The sequence below is a fragment of the Lagenorhynchus albirostris genome, chromosome 17 (assembly GCF_949774975.1).
Source record: "Lagenorhynchus albirostris chromosome 17, mLagAlb1.1, whole genome shotgun sequence".
Taxonomy (NCBI): domain Eukaryota; kingdom Metazoa; phylum Chordata; class Mammalia; order Artiodactyla; family Delphinidae; genus Lagenorhynchus; species Lagenorhynchus albirostris.
The window spans coordinates 12,258,794-12,284,943 of NC_083111.1; the positions used below are offsets into that span (position 1 = coordinate 12,258,794).

General features: G+C 38.2%; 1 protein-coding gene and 1 long non-coding RNA gene across 2 annotated transcripts in view; one reads left to right on the forward strand and one right to left on the reverse strand.

Annotated features, from left to right (window-relative positions):
* The first annotated feature begins 61 nt into the window (after positions 1 to 61).
* Positions 62 to 8,768, forward strand: LOC132508041 (uncharacterized). The gene is made up of 3 exons (XR_009536394.1): positions 62 to 329; positions 6,267 to 6,327; positions 7,613 to 8,768. It is a non-coding gene; the product is annotated as an uncharacterized LOC132508041 (long non-coding RNA).
* The window catches only part of PPP1R42 (protein phosphatase 1 regulatory subunit 42), a 37,336-nt gene continuing 12,587 nt past the window's right edge, over positions 1,402 to 26,150 (reverse strand). Inside the window, exons 5-8 of the mRNA XM_060127852.1 lie at positions 16,850 to 16,967; positions 14,840 to 14,971; positions 7,995 to 8,154; positions 1,402 to 1,513 (exon numbers count right to left, since the gene is read on the reverse strand). Coding sequence (XP_059983835.1) covers positions 1,402 to 1,513; positions 7,995 to 8,154; positions 14,840 to 14,971; positions 16,850 to 16,967 — 522 coding nt within the window. The remainder of the gene's footprint in view (positions 1,514 to 7,994; positions 8,155 to 14,839; positions 14,972 to 16,849; positions 16,968 to 26,150) is intronic.

A 26,150-nucleotide genomic window follows, 5' to 3' on the forward strand; every position in this document is an offset into this window, starting at 1 on the left:
AGGGGGCGGGGCGTCTTCTTGGCCCCGCCCCTCCGCGTCCAGGTTCTCTCCGGGGCGGGACTCCGAGAGCCGCACGTCCAGCGCCCGCGGGGTTGGCGGCCGGCTGGGCCAGAGCCGCGGTCTGGGCTGTAGGACCCCAGCGCGGCCTCGCAACTTAGCTGGCCTCGCTGCCGCCCTTCCGCCTTGGGCCCAGTCTGAGCTCCGGCACCTTCCAGGCCGGCGCCGAGCCGAGGCGGGAACGCGGCCGTTTTGTTGAGCGTGACGTAACTTTCTGTGAGGAACTGTGGAGTGTGCCGCCTCGAGGCGCTCACCTTTCACTCTACCACAAGGTAAATGTCTCCCGCTGCCCTAACTGCTTAAAGCGTAGTCCCTCCACCCTCGGGATTCCGTGACCAGTTTACTGAGCCGCCCAGAGATAAACTGCACTTAGTTCGAGCGCGCCCACTGTCTGTGGTACCTTAGGAAGTTCCCCCAGTCGCGGTCGCTTCTCCCCGAAGTTCCGGCGCCTCACCCGTCCCCCAGGGGCCCCCGCTTTGTTTCTCTATTTGGACGGATTTGGAGTTTCCCTGCGGGGAACTCGCCTGAAGTGTTTAGCCCTCGTGGCCCCCCCGGGGAGCGGGGCCGGCGGCCGTGCGGGGAGGGGCTCTCTCCGGCCTCCTTGAGAAAAGGGGGCGCTGCCCCGCGAGGCCCGTTCCCAGCCGCCCAGGAAGCCTGGGCCCTGGACGCCCCCCGACCCTCTGTGGCTTCCGCCCGTTTGGACCCATCGCCTTCAGAGGTGAAGTCTGAGCGGACGCCCCGTATTTCCCAGCGACGTGATTAGTCCATCCTTGAAAACAGTGCCTGCGTGGGGAAGAGTAGGACGTTAAAACACCTTCTTTGCGGTCAAGACTGAATATCGAATTTAAAATAGCATTAATGAAACCGCTCTTGTATACCTGACATAATTTCATCCTTTACCATAGATTTTAAAATTGGAGCTACAGACTAGTGCATGGTAATGGTGGCGCTTATTGTATTTGAGTGTAGAATTCCACACACTTTAAGTATACTAGTGAATCAAAAGAATCCTCAGGTTTTCATCTCAATTCCCATTCAGTAACTGTAGTTCGATTTACACTTTAGAAAGAAGCACACCAAAATACTATTGGTTCAAAAAAGGATTACTTTCTTTTGGTGAATGAGAAAGCACACCTTTATTTCCCCTGTAAATTGTATGTAATGAGGAATAAAGCAGTTGGAAAGCACTGTTTCGGATTCTATAAAGAAGCAAATCAAACAAGAACTCAAAAGGTTCTTCTTATATAATGAGATGCCATAAAGCTACAAACCACAAAGGATGATGTTGCCTAGTAATACTATAAAGGTAAAGAGTCACACGTTTCAGATCGCTTAAGGCTGAATTTACTGGTGTTTTACAAACACATTTTCTTTTACTTTTGAGTTATGAAGAAGGTGAGGTTCACATACATCATTTTTTGTCAGCAAGCTTTCAGATTCCTTCAAAAAGAGATTCCTGTATTGACAGAGAAAAAACAAAACAAAACAGCGTTTAAATTATTTCAAAAATGAAAGTTATCCACAACAGGTAGCAAACATATATAATCTAGGACACAATAACAATAGTGAGGGCTAACGATTAGTTACTAAACTGTGCATCTTCTCAGGCTTGAAAGGAAGCAGAAACAAAGATTTTTTCCTCCTGAGGAAGGGAAGAATGTGGAAAATCTGTGAGTTGGGAGCGATGTGGAAATAAGAATACTGGAGGGAAGGTGGGCCGACTAGGGTAGGCAAATTAGGTGCTCAGGGCTCCTTATGTTTTGCACCCTGGCACCTCACACACCTCACCCTAGCCTAGCCTGCTAGAGTCTCCTGCTGCTTTAGGAGGTGGGGTGGAGGTGCAGGCACAGCAGAGGCACTTCACTGCTAACAATGCCTGGCCAGTTGCCTGCTGAGTTGCCCAACAGTCAAGTTCCAAAGAAAGGACTGATGTAACAAGACCAGCCACTGCAGGCCACCCCCCTTGTCCTATCTGCTGCCACTCTAAGCAGCATCTCCGAATCCTCTGATGACTCTAGAGTAGTCCTAATTCCTGCAAGAAACCAGTATTTGCAATTAAATTCAAAATGGAAGATGAAAATCTTCAAATTTTCCACATTACATAAATTAGTAACAGGTACCTTATTTAGCACTTCTTAAGTGCTAAGTGCTTTACAAAAAGCACTTTCTCATTTTGTCTTTACAAAAACCCTTTGAGGACTTTACATTTACAGTCAAGAAAAATAAAGCTCAGAGGGTTGAAGTAACTTGTCCAAGGTCATATAGATAGTAAGTGGCAGAGACAGGAGTCAAGCCAGGCAGATTGACCCTAGCACTTGTGCTTTTTACCATACTATTCTATTTACTATTTGTAGGGTGTTTCATTATTTGCAAAACATTTTTTTTGTATCTGCTATCTCAATAACTTGACTCCCTATGACCAATCCAAATACTATTTTTATAGTATGTCTTTCTTTGGAGTTCTTGTCTAATCTGGTTTTAGAGTGCTGTAGATTTTATTTCACTGAGCGTGATGTAGGTCTTAAAATCATACTTATCTTTTTTCTAAATGTGTCAAATAGTTTGGCATCTTATCTTTATATTGTAAAATAATCACACATACCAGTGAAGAAAATATATTGTTTTGTTATATATCTATATCAATGGGTTTTATAGAGTTGGTGCTTTTTTTCACCTGTCAACTACTTCCCTCATTGTTTAATTAAGGTATAATTTACAGACTTAAATTCACTCTTTTGAGTGTATAGTTCAGCAGTTTTGAAAAACACTAACAGTCATGTAACTGCTACCACAATAAAGATATGCAACATTTCATCACCCCCCCAAAATTCCCTTGTGTTGACCCTTTGTAGTCAACCCGAGGTCCTCAGCAACTACCGATATTTTCTCTCTATAGTTTTGCCTTTGCCAGAATGTCATGGAATCATACAGTGTGTAGCCTTTTAAGTCTGTCTTCTTTATTTTATTATATTTTATTTTTTTAACATCTTTATTGGAGTATAATTGCTTTATACTGTTGTGTTAGTTGCTCCTGTATAACAAAGTGAATCAGCTATACGTATACATATATCCCCATATCCTCTCCCTCTGCGTCTCCCTCCCACCCTCCCTATCCCACCCCTCTAGGTGGTCACAAAGCGCCGAGCTGATCTCCCTTAAGTCTGGCTTCTTTTGATTAGCATAATGCTTTTGAGGTCCATCCATGTTGTGTCATGTATTGCTAGTTCATTCCTTTTTAATACTGAGTAGTAGTATTCCATTGGATGGATGTACCACAGTTTGTTTATCCATTCCCTAGTTGAGAGACCTTTGGGTTGTTTCCAATTTTCGGTGATTATAAGTAAGCCACTGAAAACATTAGGGCTCAGATTTTTGTGTGAGTATAGGTTTTCATTCCACCTGGGGAAATACCTAGGAGTGGGACTGCTGAATGTGGTGTGTGTTTAACTTTGTGAGAATATGTCAAACTATTTTCCAAATTGGCTGAAATATTTTTTGCATTCCCACCAGTAGTGTGTGAGAGTTCCAGTTGCTCCACATCCTTGCTAGCATTACTTGATTTATTTCTTCTTATTCACTTTAATGGACATTTTTAAAGAAAAAAACTTGATCCAATATTTAAAACATTTAAAAAATCAGATGATTTCACAATCTAGATATCTTGCTTGCTAGCTAGTCTCATTTCTCACCTTCAACATGTCTGCCTGGCTATACTGTTTTGGAGCTGAGTAGCTGCAGGCTGCAGCTGCCTTTAGTTGGACATGTGCTCTCCAGTTTACCTCAGTCACATTCTCACCTGCTTCCCTTACTTTATCTGCCTGTACTTGAGGGTGTTTTTGAGACCCCCTTGCAGTGTGGTTAAGAGCTTGGCTTTTGCAGTCAATGACCCTGGATACAAGTCCCAGCTCTGCCTCACGGCAATCCTGTGACTTTGGGCCCCTCTGACTGGGCTTCTGCAACACTCATTTTCCCCATGTATAAAATGGGGCTGATAGTATTCTTATCTCAAAGGGTCCTATTGTGTTTTATAATTTGTTTGGGTAATGAAGACTAAGCTTTCAAAGTAGACATTTGAAAATGGAAAATAACTAATACAATTTTTATAACTTAGATCTTACATAACTCTTGTTCACAGAGTAAGCCATTGACAGAGTTGAGACTAGAAGTCACAAAAGTGAGCTTACACTGTTGTAAAGAAACACTATGTCTCTCACCACTGTTGCTTTTTTTTGAGGGAGGTGGGGGTTGTCCTAATTTCAAAGGGTTCTTTGAGAACTGCAAACCAGAATCTTAATGTTATATCTACGTTACTGATACATAAATTTATTTTGCATATAAAAGTTAATTAGAGGTTAGGTTGAATACAGCAAAACTGAAGACATTTAGAGCTTTGCAGATGAGTTTATATAAGATCATTCCAGAGTTTTCATGACTAAAAGTCTTATCTAAGTTTTAAAAAATTCTTCTTGAAGCACATAGGAGATCTATTGTTACAACTGTTCAAACATAACCTTAACAGTGGTAAAAACAAATTATTTGTACTGTTTTTAAAGGTCATTTTTTAACTCAAAGAAACGTAATGCTTCCATATTCTAACTAAAGGTAGTAGGTATTTTATAAATAGTTAAATAACATACAGTGAACATTTCCTATGAATTATGGGTCCCAGGGATTCACATTCCTTAAAGGTATCTGAAGCTAAGGACATTCTAACCCATATAGAAAGTTATTATTTTTACATTAAGAAAAGAGATGGATTGACTCTATTGACATCGCTTAGGCTTGAAAGATAGTTAATCAAGTAACAGTTTTCTTTTTTCGTTGTACAGTGCTGTATTCTCAGTGGATCTTATTTACAATATATAACTGCATTTAATGTCTATTTTTAAATTACTAAGGCTCAAGTACCTCCTAGCATGTTTGAAAAGAGAGGAAACATCTGTCAGAAGTATTTACTGTGACAAACATAGAAAGAAGCAATATGTGCACATTTTTTGTTTAATACATATGTTATTTTTAATTGAACAGTGAAGGCATTTGTTCAGAATCAGCCTTTAAATAAAAAATAGTGTTGAACTAATCTTTAATTAAAGTGTACGTTGATAGTATCAAGTTCAGTTTGAGGGTCAAAAGCAACGTCAATGAGTCTGACTTTTTCCTCCCTGTAGGGAAAGCAGGCTTGTGTAAATATACATGAGCACAGACTGCATGCATTTATAAAGGAGGTGGAAAACATTCCCCTGTCATTGGACAGATTTTGCTTCACTGTGTTCCACATAGGATACAGGCACAGCTTTCAGTGTGTAAACCGTAAAGGAGTGTGGGGCACATACTTTTAGCGTTTTGGAAGAAGCCTCTAAGCTCCTTTCCACCTCTGAACAGGCTCCCCACCTCGAATCTTAAATATAGACTGTAGGGGACTCTTCTGCTGATGCCAGCTCATTATCCTCCTTCAAGTAATTAAGGGAAGGAATTGGTTTAATCAACATTTTTAGAAACTAAAAATCTGTTCTTTACATTTGGGCCGCATATTTTGTTTTTAATACTTTACTAACCTTCTAATTTTATCCTCATTGTCTCTTAGCCTTACACTAAATTAGTAAAATGTTAGCAATAGGCGTACCCTAACAATCTATTATCAAGAGCTTAATGAAATTCCGTAATATATTTGGTCATCTTTTATTAAAGAGAGGTAGAACTGATATTCCCATTTAATAAGATTTAGATCATTTGTGATACCAAAACAATATTTTGGCATGTCCTCAATGAAAATGTTACATGAGGAAATAAAAAATATTTAAAAGAAAATGTTTATGTAATACTTTTTCGCATTATAAAACTTAGCAATCAGGATTGAACATAATAAACTTCACTGATAGTGGCAGAAGCAGGGCATTCTTTATATTATTCTCACAGGAACCCCTCTATTCTGCTGGTTTCTTTAGGGTAGCCTATCTTAGCAGTACTTAGCAGTTAAAAATGCATTTAGCTCTGTGTTTAGTGTTCCTAGTTAGGAAAATGAGCATATAGTGATTTGTCAGTGCAGTCCAAGTGACTAGAGTTTTGCTTGGGGCTATAGAATATGTGGTATGTGCCATAGCTCGCAACTGATCTAACAGTGTGTGTGGCAATGTACAGATTTACCAATATTGTTTTCTGAGGCTCTGTTCATTTTTATTATTTTCTTTTCCACCTTGATGATATACTAGCAAGACCTTTCAAAATGCTTGGCAAAGAAACAAGACTCAAGAACGCTGTTGTGGAATTGACGTGAGTTATGTAAATCTTTAAGAAACTAGGGTTTCCCTGGTGGCGCAGTGGTTGAGAGTCCGCCTGCCGATGCAGGGGACACGGGTTCGTGCCCCGGTCCGGGAAGATCCGACATGCCGCGGAGTGGCTGGGCCCGTGAGCCATGGCCGCTGAGCCTGCGCGTCCGGAGCCTGTGCTCCGCAACGGGAGAGGCCGCAACAGTGAGAGGCCCGCATACCGCAAAAAAAAAAAAAAAGAAACTGTTGGGGTGCTATGAACAAACTGGCTATGGTTTTGATGGCAGTGATAATGGACATAATCAGTAAGGCAAATTCTCAGACAGCCTCTGTTTTTTATGTGTGTGAATGGAGAGGAGGCAAGACCAAAACTAGGACTCCTTATATATCCTATCGCCTCTCCCCAGATAAAGCGTTTTCCAGACTCATAGGACTCTCTCTCCCTTAAGCCTCTCCTGGCAAGCCTAAGCCACTCTTCAGGGAATGGGGGTAGGGTAGTGCAGCACTGTTGTTCATGGGTCTTCTTCAGGAGGGCTCCATTAAGGAATGCTAAATCACCATCCCTTGACTGGACCCTGCAGAGAGGGTCTCGTGACAAACCCACGTGATCTTCATCAGGCAGTTCTGGAAAAAGGAAATCTATTCCAGAGTACATCCACTGGCTCTGATTGTTTTCTCAATGAAATACACTATTGCCCTTTATTATATTGTAGTGACTACTATGGTATGATTGGAAAGATCAATAGAGCAATCATTGTATTGACTATAAATGAAGAAAAGTTGAATGGATAATTTGCAGGATGTATGAGGATCTGGTTTATAACGCCCATAGCATTTATCACAGTATATAGTAGCGGTATCACATTTGACTCTCACACTAACTTGTTGCAAGATCTTTGAGATCAGGACTATCTCATTTGAGTTTTTATTATATTGAGTATTGTCTGGCATATAGCAGGTGGCTGTTAGTTTTATGAATAAAGGAAGTTATTTTCTGGTATGATTTATCTTTACATCAGAGAAATAACATCTTTTTTAAAGATTAAAAAAGCAATTTTCTTCTCATTAGGAGACTCAGAGCTGATTCATAATGAGCTAAATTATGTATCTACTCAAGGTTTAGAATAGTGATTCTTAAACTATTTTTTGGATCATAAATCTCTTTGAGAATCTAATGAAACTTCTAATGTATCCTTCAGGGACACCAGATTAAGAACCTTTGGTTTGGAGAAGTGGTGAAAGTAGCCTATCTCTGCAGTGCTCTGGCTTCTCCTCCTTTCTGCCACCAGATGCCCTGCTGTAGCCATCTACTCACTAATGGACCACCCATTACCATCTGGGCCTTGGGCTCCTTTGATATGATCCCTGCTCATTCAGACATCTTTACATGCTGCTTCTGGGACTTTCCTGAGTCACCTGCCCTACCTCAGTAGGTGTATCTAGTCTGTGACTCCCAGCTCTTCCTGAATCAACCCTTCCACTGCAACTTTATGACTGTTTGGGCCGATGAACAATAAACTCTTTTTTTTTGGTGCTTGGTCAAGAAGAATTGAGAACAGAGAACGAGGAGACAGACGGAGGGGCTCTCTTCCTCTGTGCTGTTGACAGTGAGGGTGTCCCATCCTCCCCCCAAAAGATAAATCACACACAAAAATATTTGAAAGAACCTACCCCATGTCTTCAATAATTTTAGGGTTATCTTCTTGGGAGCTTTCTGGAGATGCATTTCCATTTGCAAGGCATCTTTGTGTATCAGAGAAAAAAACTAATTTTGGCTTACCCATCTGTGGGTAATAAACAGGAACTATGTGATACATTGTTTCAAAGTTACCTGTAACATACAAAGAATTAAAAGCATTCTGCTATGAAACTAATAACTAAATTGCAAACATGGCATAGAAAAGCATTAGACTATCTAAAATTACGTTTTATGAAATGGAATTCGATGAGGTTATATAGATCCACAGCAAAACTAATAAAAAATTAATATCCAAGATAAAAATATCACAGACTTTCATACATGAGAACCTACACAGCAAAATTTATGGTCAACTCTCAGAGACAAAATGGGTATACCAACATTAATATAAATATTAACTGCCCTTGCATTTTGCTGTTATGAGTTTATTTTTTCAGTGTGTTTAACCTCTAGGGAGTAGATTAGTCAATTATAGTTTTTGTAATATGTTCATACCTTTATTTCCAAACTTAACATTCCACATCATTTCCCTGTTTAAAGATCCTCCTTCCTTTCCAGCAATGATTTCCTTTCAAGTGGAGACTGCCTTATTTGCCTCTAATTCCCAGGGCCTAGCATAGTCTTGGGCACATCTAAGATGCTCAACAAATGTTTATTAAATGACTAAATGAATATTTCCATCAAAGCACTACAAAAATAAATGCTGAATAAAACAAAACCAGTTCAACCAAAAAAAAAAATGCTGAAGGGCATTCAGATATTTTGAATTTTGTTAAAGTGTTTGACTTTGCTTCTAATTTTGAGCTATATAGTTGTGTGACTATATTTAAGACAAGATTGTTTTATTGTAACATCCTTGAAGTCTGAGGTAATTTTACCATATAGAGCTCCAAATTTATAGGGCTACCAAAAATATGTAGTCAGGAAATACAAAGATGACTATCTTCCTAAGAATTCCTGTTCACTTATAATGTATTTGGTTGTACAGAGGTATCTTTAAATGGTTCGTCTTAGCTCTTCTAAAGACCTGAAGGTATATTGTAGATTTAAAAATATACACAGTATATCTTCTAGACTTTAAGTCATTCTTTCCATTTCTCCTGAATGGCAATAACAGACACTTTACATAAAGACTATAGTGTAAGCTATTGGCCACATACCTAAGGACAGAGTTATTGTGTGTTAAATACGTGTATCCAGGGATATCACAGGTTGTAAGCCTGGGAAGCTCAGAACTGTACCATTTGTTTGGATGGGGTTGGCAAATGTGTGTAGGTGGTGAGGAAGAAGGACATCTATAGATGGCCAAGAGAGAATAACTGAGTACTCCTGAGGAAAACTCACATAATTTCTATTACAGCTAGTCAGCTTTCAATTTCAGTTTAATTTTAATTTAATTGACCTTACAGTCTATTTTTCAATATAGTAAATCATATAATCTATTTGAATACTTTTTTTTTTTTTTTTTTTTTTAGCTGTACGCGGGACTCTTATTGTTGTGGCCTCTCCCGTTGCGGAGCACAGGCTCCAGACGCGCAGGCTCAGCGGCCATGGCTCACAGGCCTAGCCACTCCGCGGCATGTGGGATCTTCCCAGACCGGGGCACGAACCCGTATCCCCTGCATCGGCAGGTGGACTCTCAACCACTGCGCCACCAGGGAAGCCCCTATTTGAATACTTTTAAAATTTCAAAGTTCTTTCATAATATAGTCTCATTTTTCTCCCTAGTTCCTTTTTTGTTTATAAAAATTATATGTTTACATATCACATATTTACACATTTGCAGATTTTTCTAAATTCCCACTAAACTGAAGTGAATTTCTACGTAGAGCAGACATTATTATCCTTGGGTCCAAGCATGATTCAGCCAGTCATCAGTAGAGTGGTCACTAGAAGCCAAAGCTGTTTGATGAAGTCAGATAACTGATTAATCACTGTCTCCCTGCTATCTTTGTGACCTTAGACAAGTTATTTCATCTTTCTAAAACTCAGCTTTCTCAGCTGCAAAATGGATATAATAATTATCTTTCCCACAAGTTAAAATGATTAAAGCAGTAGTGCGCATAAATATCTGAAATGTTTGGCACAATAAATATTAGCTCTCTTTTCTTCCCTTGCCCCCTCTTCTTGGCTTCCTAGACTGGAGTGCTTTCCATTTTAAATTATTAATGATTATCATGATAGCAACTACAACAAGGTATGAAATGATGCTTCTGTACTATATAACATTCTGTATGGCTTTTAAAAAAAATTGTGGTAGAAACACTTAACATGAAATCTACCCTGTTTATTTTTTAAGTGTACAATAAATACATTATTGTTGACTCTAGGTGCAACTTTGTACAGCAGACCTCTAGAGTTTATTCATCTTGCTTGACTGAAACTTTATGCCTGTTGATTAGTAACTCCCCATTTCTCCCACCACCCGTAGCCCTGGGCAGCCACCATTCCACTCTTTGATTCTATGAATTAGACTATTTTAGATACCTCATAAATGTGGAATTATGCAATATTTGTCCTTCTGTGACTGGCTTATTTCATTCAGCATAATGTCCTCAAGATTCATCCACATTGTTTCATATTACAGAATTTCCCTTTTTTAAGGCTGAATAGTATTCCATTGTTTGTATATACCTTATTTTCTTTATCCACTCATCTGTCAGTGGACATTTAGGTTTCTACATCTTGGTTATTGTGAATAGTACTGCAGTGAACATAGGAGGGTTAACATGTCTTCAAGATCCTGATTTCAGTTCTTTTGGATAAATAGTCAGAAGTGGGATTGCTGGATCATACGGTTATTCTATTTTAAAATACTGAGGCACTGCCATACTGTTTTTCACATTGGTTGCACCATTTTGCATTCCCACCGACAGTGTGCAAGGGTTCCAATTTTATCCATGTCCTCACCAACATTTTTTTTTTTGTCATTTGATAATAGCCATCCTGACAGGTATAAGGAAGTATCTCATTGTGTGTTTTTTTTTAATATTTATTTATTTATTTGGCTTTGCTGCGTCTTAGTTGCGGCATGCGGGATCTTTGATCTTCGTTGTGGCGTGCAGGATTTTTAGTTGCGGCATGCAGGATTTTTTTTTAGTTGCAGCATGTGAACTCTTAGTTGTGGCACGTGGGATCTAGTTCCCTGACCAGGGATTGAACCCAGGCCCCCTGCATTGGGAGTACAGAGTCTTAGCCACTGGACCACCAGGGAAGTCCCATCATTGTGTTTTTGATTTGACTTTCCCTGTTGATTAGTGACATTGAGCATTTAAAAAATATACCTGTTGGCCATTTGTAGGTCTTCTTTGGAGAGATGTCTATTGGAAATGCTGTTGGGAAAATGGCGCCAATTAACTTGCTTGACAAAGTGTTGCCACAAACCTTCAATTTGTATAAAATGCATTATCTGTGAAGCACAATAAAGTAAAGCACAATAAAACAAGGTGTGCCTGAAATCACTTTATTTATTTATTGAAATATAGTTGATGTACAATATCTTGCTAGCTTCAGGAGTACCATGTAGTGATTTGACATTTGTATCATTGTGAAATGATGACCACCATAAGCCTAGTAACCATATGTCCTCGTGCAAAGTTATTATAATATTGTTGACCATATTCTTTGTGTTGTATATTACGTCCCTGTGGCTTATTCATTTTATAACTGGAGGTTTACCTCTTAATCCCCTTCACCTTTTTCATCCCGCTTCCCCGGCAACCACTGCTTCTCTGTTTCTATGAGTCTGTTTTTGTTTTGTTTTCTTTGTTTCGTTTTTTCAATTCCACATATAAGTGAGATCATTCAGTGTTGGTCTTTCTCTTTCTGACTTATTTTACTTAGCATAATACCCTCTATATCCATCCATGTTGTCACAAATGGTAATATTTTATTTTTATTTTTAATGGCTGAGTAATATTCCATTGTATATATCACAAATCTTCTCTATCTGTTCCTCTATTGAAGGATACTTAGGTTGCTTCCATATCTTGGTTATTGTAAATAATGCTGCAGTGGACATTGGTGTGTGTATATCTTTTTGAATTAATGTTTTTGTTTCCTTTGGGTAGATACCCAGAAGTGAAATTGCTAGATCATATGACAGTTCTATTTTTAATTTTTTGAGGAACTTCTGTACTGTTTACCATGATGGCTGCACCAATTTGCAATTGCACCAGCAGTGCACCAGGGTTCCCTTTTCTCCACATCCTTGCCAACACTTGTTATTTGTTGTCTTTTTGATAATTGCCATTCTGATAGGTGTAAGGTGGTATCTCATTGTGGTTTTGATTTGCATTACCCTGATGATTAGTGATGTTGAGCATCTTTTCATGTGTCTCTTGACCATCTGTATGTCTTCTTTGGAAAAATGTCTATTCAGGTCCTCTGCCCATTTTTTAATTGGGTTATTTGTTTTTCTGATACTGAGCTGTATGAGTTCTTTGTGTATTTTGGATATTAACCCCTTATCAGTCCTATCATTTGCAATTTTCTTCTCCCATTCAGTAGGCTGTCTTTTCACTATGTTGGTAGTCTCCTTCGCTATGCAAAAGCTTTTGAGTTTGATGTAATCCTATTTGTTTGTTTTTGCTTTTGTTTCCCTTGCCTGAGGAGACAGATCCAAAAAAATATTGCTAAGACCAGTGTCAAAGAGCTCACTGCCTATGTTTTCTTCTAGGAGTTTTATGGTTTTAGCTCTTACGTTTAAGCCTTTAATCCATTTTGAGTTTATTTTTGTATATGGTGTGAGAAACTGGTCCAGTTTGATTCTTTTGCATGTAGCTGTCTAGTCTTCCTCACACCATTTAATGAAGAGGTTGTCTTTTCCCCATTGCATATTCTTGCCTCCTTTGTTGTAGATTAATTGGCTATATAGGCGTTGGTTTATTTCTGGTCTCTCTATTCTGTTCCATTGATCTGTCTATTTTTGTGCCAGTACCATACTGTTTTGGTTACTGTAGCTTTGTAGTATACAGTAGTATACCCTTGAATGACACAGGTTTGAACTCCTCAAGTCCACTTTTATGTGGAGTTTTTTCTATAGTATATACTACAGTATTACACGATCTGAGGTTGGTTGAATCCTTGGATGCGGAACGAAGGATATGGAGGGCTGACTGTAAAGTTACATGCAGATTTTTGACTTTGGGGAGGGTCGGCACCCCTAACCTCCTCACTATTCAAGGGTCAACTGTAGTTTGAAATCAGGGAGTGTGATCCCTTTGGCTTTGTTCTTTCTCAACATTGCTTTGGTGGTACTTTGGCATCTTTGGGGTAATACTGAAAATATGCAAGTCCTTATCCTGAGTCTAGTTTTGCTCTTCACAGCCAGCCAGGTATAAGCAGAGGAGGAGAAATGCCTCCTGTCCATTTTATAGGTTTTAGATGTTGAGAAGTTCATATTGCCAACACAATATCATCACTCATGTGAATGTTGTCAGCTTAAAAAGTCCAATTCTTTGAAATAATGTTAACAATTCATATTCAGGGGATACAATATGGCAAAATCATCAGAGCTTTCCATCTCTGCTTCTCTTCACCTCAACCTCCTAGTCCTAGAGTGATAGAGCTCCTAGGATATGCTATCTATGCATAAAGCCTCACTACACTGTTTTGGTTTCCGTTTCCCTGTTCCCCTGGTCTCACCTCTTTCTGTGTCTCCATCCCCTGTTAGCTGTGGAATTAGAAGACCATTAGTGTTCAAACACTGTCACGGAACAGAGCAAGGGCCTCATTTCAGCCTTGTGGACTATAGAATCTGTGAAGAGTGAATTCTAGGATACTCCCCAGTATGCTAAAGATGATTGTTACACATCATACTTAGCTACATTTAGTTTCATTAGTTAGGCAGGGGAGGTTGGTGTGTCCTTGTAACACAACCTTAGACATATTATAATCAAAATATTCAAATGTTGGGGTGTGTACTTAAGAAAGAGGATAAGCCACAGAGTATAGGGAACATATGTGGTTGTGATACATTTTTATTTTTTATCCTGATGAAAAATGTGATTTTTGCACTTTTGCTAAACAAATATACTTGTGAATTGTTTCACACGTTACATAGCTGATTGTTGTTTCACCATTTATATAACTAGTGTCATGCACTTTTGCCAGATATAAAATTATACACTTTTCCCCACCCTCATGGCTCTCTGTTTATATAGCTGACATAGTTATACTCAATATGAACTAAACATAGCTTTTTTCATATATGGTAACTACCATTTTCATATATAAACATTATAGGAAAAATTTCCTAGGAATTGTAAACAAGTTAAAAAAAGCCCATAAAAAATCTAAACAAACCCCCATTATTTTTTTGTTTGTTTATATATTTATATTTTATTTATTGAATCAGTGATAAATAGTAATAGCTACAACTGTGATCTAAAAATCTAACAAACTAGAATTAACATTGGGTACATTTCACCATATTTGTTCCATTTGCTTTACCTTAAATAGAAATAGTTTATATAAAAATTTATCTACTTTTAAATAAACACACTCTTTTTCTTATTTTTTCAGTGCTAGTTCATAACAACATTGTTTTTAAGACTTTTTGATAATGCAAAGCTTAATTTTTAATTTTGTAACAAGGATTCTAATATTAATGTGAACACAAAATCTTAAAACACACAATTTCAGAATTCAAAAATTACAAATATTCTCCATTCCGTTCTATAGTTATGTGCCTTGGAGCACTTATACACACATGCATGTACCCACAAATCCCCCTTATTTCTGGTATTTTTTTTGTTGAGTAGAATATTCTCTTTGCTAGTAGAAGTGATTAACTAATGAATGACAGTCTACTTACTTATGTGTGAGTTACTTATATCCTCGTTCTTACTGTTCCTTTTTTTGCTGATTTTCTTGGCATCTTTGGATGCTTTCCAATTCATTAGGAATTGTCTTTCCATATTTTTAATTTCTTTTCCATCAAGGAATTCTAGAGAAAATATGTATGTTAAAAAATGTAGTATATAAATGCTATAAATGTTATGTATCAATACAGCATGAACATTATAAATACAATATATAAATATTATGTATACACATACAATATATATACCTCTGGTTTAGGACACATGAACAGCTACACGATAGGCTGAAATAAATTTATTTTTAAAATACCTTATTTACACAGCTTCTGTTTTTGTTGAGCTTTTATTTATTTTTAATTATTTTTTCTGATTTCAAAAAGAATATATGCATATTATAAACAACTGAAACATGATGGAAAAAACATAAAAAGGCTCTGTAATTGCTATCCATATCTCTCCTTCCCATCACTAGCAAAGGTAATCATTATAAACAATTTGATGCATGGTCACCCTTCTTGGATCATAAAGTATTTTAAAAAACAAAAACGTCATATTCAACAAAAATTAAATATTATCTATTCATTTAAATAATTCTATGATTATTCATAGGAAAAAGTAAAATATATTTTATGTTAATTTCATTAAGAAGTTTTATATATGTAACATGGTATTTTAAAAATACATACATTAATAATGCTTATTATATCCTAAGATATAGGATATAATAGGAATAATCGCATAGCTGGCCTCTTCGTTCTATGAAGTGAGATTTCAGTTATCTTTACATTTTGTTTCTTTAAAAAGTTTTGAAAATTGAGCATATTAAATAAGTTTGTGTGTTGTAAGATTTGGAAAATTCAAAGAAATGGAGAAAACAAAACATTGCCTGTATTCTACAACCAGAAATAATCACTGACAACCACGGATAACACTTTAGTATATTTCTTAGCATTGTTTTGTTTTCTAGGTGTGTATTGTGTGTATATGTGTGTATTATATAAAAATGGAATTCTCTATTTATACAGTATCACATTTTACTTTTTAATATTGTATTGTGAGCATTTTACCACGTCTTTCTTTAAACACAATTTTTAATGACTGATAGTGTTCCAAGTACAAATATACGAGTAATTTACCTTTAAAAATATACATGACTGTTATTCCTGTGTATTCTCTGTTTCCTACTCTTGGCTGGTGGGGTAGAGGGTAGGTAAGGTGTGACTCTCACATATGTGTTTTGAAAAATCGTCTTGGATGTTTCTGATATACCTTCTGTCATCCCCTCTTTCCCCCAAGAGAACCACTGTACTAGCATTATGATTAACCAAGGTTTACTATAGCTATGAGCTTTGAAGTGGTTTTGCCATACGTTAGTTTTTATACTCAAGTACAGCATGTCATAGAAACACTCTCACAAATCTCCTCTGTGAGAGGGCAGTGATTATCTCTCTGATACTGTATAACTTGGTACCTATTGAAGAGCATTGGTCCATTTCCCCTTATATAGTGCGGATTCAGGAATGTTATTATTTGTACGGATCTCATAAAGGGACTCCCCACCTTCTCCCCTTTCAAATGAAAGGAACTCCTGTATGTTCTTAAGGTGCCATTTGGCAAGTGTCAAGCAATGAAAACCTTGATCAATTTTATCTACGGAACCAAGAGTCTCCGGATCTTCAGAGGATTTGTGCCAGTGAAAATTTGGCAAACGGCCAGCACGTTCTACACATTTATGACTAACCATTTTTGTTGGTAACAGCCACATTTTCTTTTTAAAGAAAGAGTGTCTGATGTCTTAATTATTTCTGAACAGCAGATCTTTTTCATGTTTTATTTCTCAATTTTAACTTTTGCTTTTATTAAAATATCAAATTTAAAGTTGACCATTTTTGTAGATCCAGATGTCATATTCATATTTCTGAAGGCTTGCTGATAAATTAACTAAAGAGTTAACCAGCTCTCTTTCTCTAAGAAAATCATATTAATATAATATAAACATGTACCCAGTGATTTGGACACCAATATCAGTCTATCTCTGTATTTCGGTTTGAGACAAACAGGATTTCTGTTTAGATCCATTTTCCACAGCTTCGTCAACTTGTTCAGTAAACACTCCAAATCCTATCGTTAGAGAAGAAAAAAGCAAGACACAGGTATTTCATATTATCAATATTTCTTTCATGTCAGTTAACTGTTTTAAAAGGTAATTACTGTTTTCCATGGAGTTCTAGCTCAGTGCCAGGTACTTAGGTTACAATAAATGTTTATTTGATAAAATAGTCTATACTAATAATAGAGAGGACTAAAGATGAGGCAAAAAGTAGGGTCCTGAGTTGGGGACCACAGAACTCTACTGTCACACTCCCTTAAATGGACCCAACCTGCAGCTCAGAAACCACTTTGCCTCTGGCTATCCATGCTACAGAAGATGCCCTGTTCTTAGTGGAGCTTATGGAAGTTTACAGATTAAGGCCATTATGGAGTAGTAAGTAAGCAGTCCATTGACATTACAAGCAATATTTATTGTTGCTTTTTCTTTTTAAAAAATCTGTTAAAAAAATATCAAAGGGGAAAATAGGAGGAAAAAAAAAAAACTTGTGTGCTTATCACCCAAAGATCACTTTTAATATGTTATGTATCCTTCTAGTTTTCTTTTTGAGCATAGGGATTTCCTTTTTAATTGTCATCATACTGTAGGTACAGTTTTGTTTTATGTACATCATAAACATTTGCATGTTTTAATAGCTCATAAGAAAATCAGCTTATTGATATTTAAAGGAATAATTAAGTTATTCTGTGGTTGAAAATCCAAATAAATGTGAGAAAAACTGATTGCCTTTAAGAACCAGCTGTCTCAGTTTGCCCTCTTCACCTCCTCTCTCTCCCTATTTGAATTTTTTTTCAATCCAATATCTGTCTCCAATGCCTTGTTTTTCTCTCATTCCTTTTCTTGCTTTCTCCCCTTCCTCATTTTTTATGTGTATATTTTACTTTATCTACTATTTTTTAAAAAATTAATTAATTTATTTTTGGCTGCGTTGGGTCTTGTTGGTGTGCGCGGGCTTTCTCTAGTTGCGGCGAGCAGGGGCTGCTCTTCGTTGCGGTGCGCGGGCTTCTCATTGCAGTGGCTTCTCTTATTGCAGAGCACAGGGTCTAGGCATGTGGACTTGTAGTTGTGGCATGTGGGCTCAGTAGTTGTGGCTCGCAGGCTCTAGATCGCAGGCTCAGTAGTTGTGGCACATGGGCTTTGTTGCTCCACGGCATGTGGGATCCTCCTGGACCAGGGCTCGAACCCGTGTCCCCTGCATTGGCAGGTGATTCTTAACCACTGCGCCAGCAGGGAAGTCCCTTAGCTACTATTTAATGGAAGTGAAATATACTTTATACTTTATTTCTTATATCAATATATGCCCCAAACTTAATCTGTAAAGAATTACTCAAAACAAGTAATGGAAAAACTTTTTCTACTCTATAGCCCATGATTGATTTGTAAAAATTCAGTGGCCACAGGCAGAAAAATAAGAAAAGGAAAAATACCTTCAGTAGGGCAAAAACATTACTTTAAAGGAAATGTTTTGCTAATATTAATAATAAATACTGATAATAACTAATTCTGTGGAGAGCTTTCTGGTTGTCAGAGCACTGCCGTATATGTGATGTTGTACACATCCAGGAGGATTGCATTTCTTTAGAATATGGGTATGAGGATTTCAAAGTTAGTAAAAGTTCCAGAGGATAGCAGCAGACAAACACCTATGATTCTTTTATCTGTTTTCCTCAAGCCAAGACCAAACTTATCATAGGGTATAAGGGAAAATTGGGAAATAAAAGTTATGGATTAATTCATACATATTCTTAATTGCAAAGCTGAAAGTAATTGATAATGCATTGCCTGGTATTTTTATTCCCCATAGCATTTCCTCACCTGCAAAGCTTGATACCATTCAGCTTTGTATATCCATTTAATTTAACTATTTATACCTTCCATCTTATTCTTTGCTTGATCCATGTTTACTGTTGCTTAGATATTTCATTTTTCCACTTTTGGAAATTTTTCTTATGATAAGACTGCATTTACTCTTTAGGTTTTAGAAAAATTTTTTTTCTTACTATGAAGCTTTGACAGCAGTTCCCTTCTATGTATTAAAAATCCTTCCCAAACTTTCATATCCAGGAGGTAACAAATATGGAACATCCAGATATGTGCCTGCATCTACATGAAGAAATGCTGTCTTTTGGGGAATAATTAAAAGAACAGCCAGATGTCCAGAACCCACTGCAGAGCACTTTAATCTTGCTGAGACCAATGTCTTCGTATATAAAATGGTGGCTCGAGTTCTGCCTACTTCATTATTCATCAGATATTTATTGAGTCAAGGGCTAAGTTCTGTGCTAGACTCTAATGTATTCAAATAAATAATTTATGTGAAAAATATAAGGACTTGTTTTAAAAATATACAGGCAATCCTAAACTTTCTGACATTGCTTCTTACTATTTGACCTTAGGCAAGTCTGTATCCTCATTTATAAAGTAAGGATAATTAGGATTAGTTGTTGTGGGATATAAAGTGCGTGGAACAAAGCAGGTAAAGAATACATGTGTTAATTCTCTTCCTCTTTGCCTGCTCTGCCACCCCTCGGTTAATTCCCTTTCTCTTAATTTTGTTCAGCAGAGAGCAAAAATTGTTGTAAGGGAGAATAAGCTTCTGATCCACTGACAAGTAATTGACTTCGTAAAAGAAAGCTCTCTTCAGAAGTTGTAACTTCATCCTTCAGTCCTGGGCCCTGGATTATGCCCTCTTCACAGCATTTGTTCCACAGCTTTTGATACAGCCATAATTATTTTATGTGAGAGTTTCACTGTATTTCTCTTGGTTTAAAAAACTCTAAGGATGGAATTGTGCATTGCATCTTTGTACATCGTTGAATATGATGCCCATCATCCAAAAGTTAATAATAGCAGTAAGAGAACTTTAAATTTATATAGATAAAAAGAATCCTGTAGATTTTTGTTAATTGTTCCTCACTTGAGAAATTATCCTCAACATACTCCTTCCAGTGTATGTTTATTTAAGACTAAACTAATCCTGTGCTGCAATATGATTACTCTTTGGATAGGCTCTGGTTGTTCATTGCCTTCCTGTCTTTAATAAAATGCTTTCACTTTCCTGCCCTTCAATAAGTTACTAAAGGGAGCAGACACTTTTCTGGACAGTCTCTGTATGATAAATGATCATGTCACGCTATCACTTAGAGGAGTGCTGCAAAATACTAAAGAGCCAATTCTATTTCCCATGCAGGGTTGGTGCCTCAGCTCCTGTATAGGAGCCTGCTGCACTGGCAGTGCTCTCTCTACAATTAATGATGGCTGCTGATGAACCTGTATTGGACCAGAGTGCTCCAATCTTTATCGGAAACGTCTAGCCCAACTGTCCTAACTAAATCTAAAGACAGCCATTTGTCATCCCCCTGACTGCCTGTCATCATCTGCCTGGGAAAATCTATAATTTTTGGCTTGTTCCTGACTAAACTGTGGAGTGAATAAATTTATCTTTGGGTTACTCTGCTTGTCAGGATCAATATTGAGCAGAGGTTGAATAAATTAGAAACTGGAAAAACATGACAGGCTGTAGTGGTTTGTTCATTTGTGTCTTATAAATCAAATATTTAGTTTATTTAAGAGGCAAGCACGTCAAATTTTTGATTTCCACCATTCATTCTAAGATGCTTTACCTCATGATAAATGGTCATCAGAAAACCAATGAAGTAAATCACTGATATATCTGACTGTGAGATGAACTTTTCAGATCATTTTATTGATTTAGCAAACTTTGCAGAAATAAAAACTATAGGTAAAGATTAAAATTTTTTTCTTTCAAGTTTTTATACATTTTTGCAACCATGATATTTGACCTAATAGTGTCAGCAAGATATATAATGTTGGCCCTAGAAAAGTTCATGGCTCATCAAGCTACTTGTAGAACTCCAAGTTTTATTATAGTTATTAAAGAATTTAATATTTTAATACATTGCTGCATGCTTATTTAAAGGAGTTACAGAAAAAAAAGGAAAGAAATGTTAATCAAAAATAAATATCATTGAAACTAGAGCCGTAGAGTTAAAGAAGGGAGTTTCTAAAGTATGGAGTATTTGACTTACAACCTTTTTTTCTCCTCCTCAGTGATTGGTTTTGCCACCAGTTTTATTGGGGAGAACTGAGTCATCAAGCACAGAGTTTTCTCAGTTATCTGCCTTTGGTCTCACACTTCCTCTTCCATTCTTCTTTCCGATTTTTATTAACAAAGGAAAAGTCCCACCTCTTTTCCCAAACTAATCAGTTCTCTCTATCCCTTCCCCTCTCCACAGGCCTCCTCCTCTTGGGATCATCTTTCTCTTGCATTTCCATTTCCAGTCTATCCCTCACCTCTGACTTTTATCCTCTTACATACCATCACTACACTTCTTGAGTCCAGACCAGTTCTTCTCAAACTTTTATGTCCTTACAAATCACCTAGAGATCTTGTTTAAATGCAGGTTTTGATTTATTAGGTCTGGGGCAGAAGCTGAGACTCTGCATTTCTGATGCTGATGCTGCTGGTTCTAGGACCACATTTGGAGTTATAAGAGTCTAGGTCACTGCCTCTGCTTCCTCAGTCACTGGGCACTCCTGCAGCCTGGTGCTTTTGGTCAGGTACTGCTAACATTATCATTGAGCTACACATTGACAATTTCGGACTCTTTTTTTTTTTTGGCCACACCGCACTGCATGTGGGATCTTAGTTCCTTGACCAGATATCGACCCAGCACCCCCTGCTTTGGGAGTGTGGAGTTTTAACCACTGGAGCACCAGGGAACTCCCCGGACTTTCTTAGTCTCATTCTTTGGAGCAACTTACCCTATTGACCGCACCCTTTATGACTTTTCTTGCAGGCTCCCTGGATCCTGCATGAATCTTTGACCCACAAATAACAAACCTCTGGCCCTAGAAATCCCCAGTATATAAACAGGCTGCTTCCTAAAAGTTGCTTTTGAGAATGGAGAACACATCTTGTTAAAAAAAAACAGTGCTATGCCTGGTGGACTGTTGCCTGAATCAGCCCATAAAAATATTTAGTCAAGAAAAAGCCCAAAGAATATCTGTGCAGTGATAGTGCAATAAAACCTCCCTGTAATTTACCACCATGTTTCCCCAGCAGTGGAGCACCCTTTGGGGACAGAAGTAGGTGTCCCTGCAGCAGACAATCAGGGATCAGTTCTCTTGCGTCCTTTTCTGTAATCTACACTTATTCCTTTCAAACAGTGTTTTTCTTCCATGGACCACAGAAGAATGTAAAGTCATGGTTAGAAAAACTTTTTTCTCCTGTAACCCACCACCTCCTCCATTTATAAGCAGACCCTTTACAGAAAAAGGATGGCCAGATTGATGGAAATAGTAAAACATCTATTACACCAAGGAAGGAAGGGTCATCTGTATGTGAGAGGAAGAACCAGATTTTGTGGGAAGCCACATTGAGCATTTTATCGTACACTGTCTCCTCCCCTATCTAGGCAATCTCATCCATGATGACAGTTTCAGTGGGCACTTAACCAATATGCTGAAGACTCCCACATTCTTCTGTCCACTGAGCTCTGGCGTCATATAACCAATTGTCTTACTGATATTTTCTCTAGAACAGTTGAAAGACACCTCAGATTCTATGTGACCAAAACTCATGATCTCTCTCTCGCCTAAACCTGACTCTTGAGTTCCCTATTTTCCATTGTTCAAGGCAAAGCTATGGAACCATTCTTGACCTCTCCCTATTCCACACTCCCTATATCCAACTCATCATCAAGTCTTGTCCACTTTACTTCCTAAACAGATTTCCAGTCTGTCGGCTCACTTCATTTTTACCTGTTCAAGTTTCCACCATCTCTCACTTCCTAACCAGCCTGGCCTCTTTCAGTCTATTCTCCACACTGTATCCACACTGATCTTTTTAAAATGCTAATCTATAATTACATCACCCCTGGCTTAAACACCTTCAGTGGCTCCCTACTGTTCTTGGATAAAGACAAAACTCTCTATCATGGCCTATGCAGCTCATCTGCCCACCAGCCTCTATTTGTGCTATGCTCCGTCTTTACTGTCTCTGCTTCTCTTTCCTCATCTTTGTCATACTCTTACCTGCCCCAAGGCCTTTGCACATGTTATTCTCTTTACCTGGTAAGCCCTTCTGTTCTCTCAGAGGTCAGCTCTGCAATACCTTCCTAAGGGAAGCCTTCACTGGGCTCCCTAAGGCAAATCCCCCAGTTACAGGCTTTCAGAGCAACATACTTCTCCTTTGTTGCACTTGCCACAGGATGCAATTTTACTTTTGTTTTGGGGTAATTACGTGCTTAACGTTTCTCTTCCTCTCAATGCCGAGAGCTCTTTGAGTCCATGGACTGTATCTGTTTTTTGTTGTTGTTGTTGCGGTTCGCGGGCCTCTCACTGTTGTGGCCTCTCCCGTTGCGGAGCCGGACGCGCAGGCTCAGCGGCCATGGCTCACGGGCCCAGCCGCCCCGCGACATGTGGGATCTTCCCGGACCGGTGCACGCACCCGTGTCCCCTGCATTGGCAGGTGGACTCTCAACCACTGCGCCACCAGGGAAGCCCTGTATCTGCTTTTTGCTCACTATTGTCTCCCCCATTGTCTAGCAAGTGCTGCCACGTGGTAGGTGTTTTGAATGAATGAAGAAGAAGAAATAATGAATGCATATATGATTGAATGGTTTAGAAGCAGGATAAGAATTTTAAACAAGAAATTATATGGAACTGTTTTGAAAAATTTGCTGGTTAGAGGTGCTGCAGACATAGAGAAAGAGAGGAAAGACAGGATTTATCTTCTATTTTTTTCCTCTACTCCTCTGCCATTCTCACCTTCTCTTCCCCCACCCCAAGTCTCTGCCCTGGACTTTGGACTAGGGAATAGGAGAGATGATGGCAGGGTTAGAGGATCTTGGGGGAAGGAGTCCTTGGCAGCTGTGAGTCTGTAGAAGTGAGAGGGAAGGGAATGAAATCCCAAACAGCAGGAAGGACAGAAGCCACTTGGCCCAGCTTCTTCCAGGTCCTTATGCAACCATCCTAAGTGATCATTATTTTTTTCATTTTTTTCTTTTTTCATGTATTTTCTGTAGATGCATATGAGGAACCTACAATGGCTATTTAAAGGCAGCTGGTCTAAGTGCTAAAAACCTTTGGTAATTATAGTGGTTTTGTTAGAATTCTCTAATGACGTCCACTTCTTTTTCCCCATGGCACAAAGCTGTCTGTTGTTGAAGACTCTTAGTTAGGATGGATGTCAGCGACTTTATGTATGGCACATTGAGCTTTCTCTCCCATGGCACAGGGTTTGATGTCAGCAGCTTTTGGGCAACTTTAATCAATGAGTATAAAGAATGGAAAATTTAAATACAAAAAATGGAGACACTGATCCCAGGAATAAATACAGAGAAATAAGTTAATATTGTGATGCTAACATTCATGTCCTTTGACTAAGCCTTCAGAGGATGATTTAAAATGGACCACAAAAGCACATTTCCGATGACCCCTAGGCAAGTCTATATTCAGGCCTCCAAGAAGCTGTGTCTAGGCATTTTTAATTGCTTGTGTCTTCTTGCTGGAAGTAAAAGAACTTCAGATTTCATCCTCACTCCCTGAATATCTTTTCTCTATGGGAGGGAAAAGCAACTTTTGGCTTATCCCAGCCTCTGGAACTTGCTAAATGGTTTGCATTCCTTCCCCAGATAGTTGAATATTTTAAATTGTTCTTGTATTCATTCATTTTATAAACATGTAGTAGGTGTCTACTATGTGCCAGGCACTGGGCTGAGTTCTAGGGAATCCTGAAATCAACAAAAATTCCTTGCTCTTAAAGGCTCTCAGTCTAATGGGGGATATGGTGATATACAATAACAATGATATTAACCATTTGTTCCTTACCAACCATTCACTGTTTTTTAAATTATGTTTTTTTTTTTAATCAAAGCAATACAATCAACACAGTTAAAGAATCAAATAAGACCATAGGGTTTATAACAAAAAGTAAAGAGTACCTTTGGGCTTAAAACAAAACCACATTCAACTTCTTCAGCTGTTTCTTTCTTTCTTTTTTTTTTTAAAAACATACATTTTATTTATTTTTATTTATTTTTGGCTGCATCAGGTCTTAGCAGCAGCAGGCGGGATCTTCCTTGAGGCATGCGGGATCTTTCGTTGTGGCACGTGGGCTTCTCTCTAGTCATGGCGTGCGCTTTTTCTCTTCTCTAGTTGTGGCATGCAGGCTCCAGGGCGCGTGGGCTCTGTAGTTGTGGCGTGTGGGTTCCAGAGCCCATGGGCTCTGTAGTTTGCGGCATGCAGGGTCGGGTCTCTAGTTAAGGTGCGCGAGCTCAGTAGTTGTGGTGGGCATGCTTAGTTGCCCCATCTTAGTTCCCCAACCAGGGATCGAACCCACGTTCCCTGCATTGCAAGGCATATTCTTTACACTGGACCACCAGGGAAGTCCCACTTCAGCTATTTCTATGCACACTTACCTCCACATTGCTAAATAAAAACTGCTGTTTATTGAATTTTAAATCTTAGGTATTTACTGAATTCCTACTATGGAAGATGATGATTTAGTTTTCTTAAGTATTACTCCAACCCCTACGACTCTTCCCTTCCTCCATCCTGTCAACAGAGTCATACTTAAATTAATAAGATTAATATCCATTGACCATATTACTAAGATCACTTAAGTATTGTTCAGAGCTAAACCACGTAATGCACTATGGTTGTTTCTTATTTTCCCTAGAGTTAAAAATTGGTTGGTTATTTATTTGCTTAGTTTTCTATGTATTTATCACCAATTCAGCCTGAGGCAACCTGGGCTAGTAGATGTTTTCCTAGGACATTCCTTCACTTCAAATTCCCTTCAGATTCTTTCTGGGAATTCCCTTAACCTTTCTTCTGTTTCCTAGATCCCATGTCTTCCCTTTTCCTATTTTCCTCTCCTGTTTAGGTGGAACACATTTTCCAAGAGCTGCCTAAAAAACGTATGTGGGACATAAATTTTTTTGAAACCTTGCATTTTTTAAATGTTTCATACCTCCATAATTGCTTGAAAAATTGACTGAATATATAATTCTAGATAGAGAATATTTTTAACTCAAAAATTTGAAGACATTATTCTACTGTCTTCCAGATTGAAAAGTCTGATGATTCTGATTCCATTTTGATTTCTGATTCTTTGCATTATGATCCTCTTTTCCTCTGTAGAAGCCTTTAGGAACTCTTTACTCCTG